Source organism: Trypanosoma conorhini (assembly GCF_003719485.1).
Source record: "Trypanosoma conorhini strain 025E chromosome Unknown Tco_14.4_contig_01386, whole genome shotgun sequence".
Lineage (NCBI taxonomy): Eukaryota > Euglenozoa > Kinetoplastea > Trypanosomatida > Trypanosomatidae > Trypanosoma > Trypanosoma conorhini.
Window position 1 is genome coordinate 341 of NW_021705490.1, and position 2,220 is coordinate 2,560.

At 65.5% G+C, this 2,220-nt stretch overlaps 1 protein-coding gene across 1 annotated transcript; it reads left to right on the forward strand.

Annotated features, from left to right (window-relative positions):
• Positions 1 to 374: 374 nt before the first annotated feature.
• On the forward strand, positions 375 to 1,775 carry Tco025E_09970 (retrotransposon hot spot (RHS) protein; the record flags this gene model as incomplete). The annotated part of the gene is made up of 1 exon (XM_029376765.1): positions 375 to 1,775. The coding sequence occupies one exon, from the start codon at positions 375 to 377 to the stop codon at positions 1,773 to 1,775; it is 1,401 nt and encodes a 466-aa protein (XP_029223107.1).
• Between the last annotated feature and the right edge of the window lie 445 nt (positions 1,776 to 2,220).

Genomic DNA, 2,220 nt, shown 5'->3' on the forward strand with positions numbered 1-2,220 from the left:
TTTTGTTTCCCGCTGCGGTGGCGCGGGGGTGACGGGCGTGCGGCCGCGAGTGATTCGTCTGTTGTCGCCGCGGCGGCGGAGCGGCCGTCAGTGCCGTGGCGCCCCGCCCCCCTGCGGCCCACGCGACACGTTGGGCCGCCGCCGCTGCGGGCGTGCGTCTCTCTGGCGCGGCTGGCCGCCGTGAGGGGTGCCGCCGGGGCCCAGCGCCTCGCCGTCCGTCGGTCCTTCCGCCGTGTGGCTGCGGAGGCTTTGGGGAAGCGCGGCTCGCGTGTGCAACTCTCTTCTCTCTCTCCTGTGGCCGCAAAGATTTTTTTTCGTTAGGTGATAGTGATACGGCAGACACACAGACCAGTTGATTGAAGTACAAAGCGATAATGTGGCGGAATTTTGTGCGTCTTCACTTTGCAATGGATCGAAGGCAGTGCGCCCCAATTCTCTCAGCGACAGGCGCCGCGGTGCAAGCGCGTGGGGCGAGCGGCACGCAGCAGCCGCAGCTGTGCGTCGGCGACGCGTGTGCCCGTTGGCCGTCCGCTGGCGGTGTGCGTGGGGCCCTCCAGCGCACGGGCGTTTGGATGACCCCGCCGCGGCCACGGGGCGCACCCGCAGGCCGTGTGGAGGGCCTCTATGACTCCGTGTTCAACGCGAAATGGAGCCACGTCTTGGGGTTTCCCGAGGGCGAGGGGGAGAAAATGGCGGTGAAAGAGGGCCAAGCGCCAGCAAAGCCGTGGGAGTACGAGGCGCTGCTCACGACTGTTCGGCTGGAGGACGGCGCGACTCAGTCGCGTGCGCCGCGCCTCAGGCTGGTGGTACTGTCCTCTGAGAAGGGGTGGCTGCACGCGCCGAAGGAGGGGGCCGCCCTCGCCGACTGCCACGTCACCGCCGAGGTGGAGCGGGTGTGGCGGATAGTCAAGTGCTTTCTGCCCTTCCTGTTCCTCACGCGCGAGCCTGGACGTTGTGACGTGAAGCCGTTTCTCCTGCTCGGGACGCCGGGCATCGGAAAGTCAATGGACGTTGGCTCCTATATCTTATACGGGCTGCTGCAGTACGACGCGGCGAGGCTCAACGTGGCGGTGTACTGCTTTGGGGCGGAGTTGGCGTACGTGTTTGACAAGGAGGAGAAGACGGTGACGGCGCACGAGGGCGCGGAGAATGTCGCGGGAGCCGTGAAGGCCCTGTGGGGGCGTGGGAAGAACGGGTTTGTTGTCTACGACGTGGCGGAGGAGGGGGCACCGCCGCCGCCGGAGCTGCAGCCTGCCGGATGGGGCCTACTTGTGCTGGCGTCCCCGAACGGAAGCAACTTCAAGGCGTGGGGGAGGAACGTCGGCGCCCGCTTCATCATCATGAACTGCCCCGACGAGAACGACGTGAAGGCGATGTGCGCCTGGGAGACGCGCCACCAGCCCGCGCAGGCGCAGGCGGACTACTGGGAGACGGTCGACAGCCGCATGGAGCGCGTCGGGCCGTTTCCGCGGTACGTCCTCAGTGAGGCCGCGTTCAACGGGCGCACTGAGGCGGTCGAGAGCGCCCTGCAGGCGATTGACGCCTCGGTTGCCAAAGACTACTTCGCGCGGGAGGCCGAGATATTTTGGTGCGAGGAGAACCCGTTCAAGAAATTTGTGAAAGTTGAGCGGGAATGCGGCAAATACGGGCACGAGATCGTGAAGTTGTCAACTATAAGCGACTACGTTGATCGGCAGATGGTGGACCGGCTGTGTGAGGTGCTGGGCGACGGGGGGGCGCTCTCGCTGCTGTCGGGGGCTCCCGGTGCTGCCTAGAGAACCGAAAACGTGTGCCGCGGGGTGATGCGTGAGGGGGAGGGGGCGGGGCTCAGAGACGGGCGCCGCAGGAGGCTGCAGGCGGAGCGGGTGGATGTAAAGGACGGTGCGCTGCACGGGGGCGGCGACCGAAAACGCCCCGCTGTTGGGTGCAGTATTTTTTATGTGTGTGTGAATTCCACGCGGGGGAGGATGTTTGGTTGGGCTGCGGTCTGCCGCGGCGGGTGTGCGTCACAACACACCACCGCCAGGGCCGTGCAGCAGTCCGGTGAGTAAATGAGGAGGCATATGCTTCAAACTATTGGGGGGAAACTGTTCCCGTAGATTTTTCGTGGGGGATATTATTTGCCTGCGGCGTGCAGGCGGTGCGGCAACAGACACACGCGGCGCGGAGGAGCCGCAATTCCGTTGATTTGGGCGGCGCGGTCAGTCGGAGTGTTGCGGT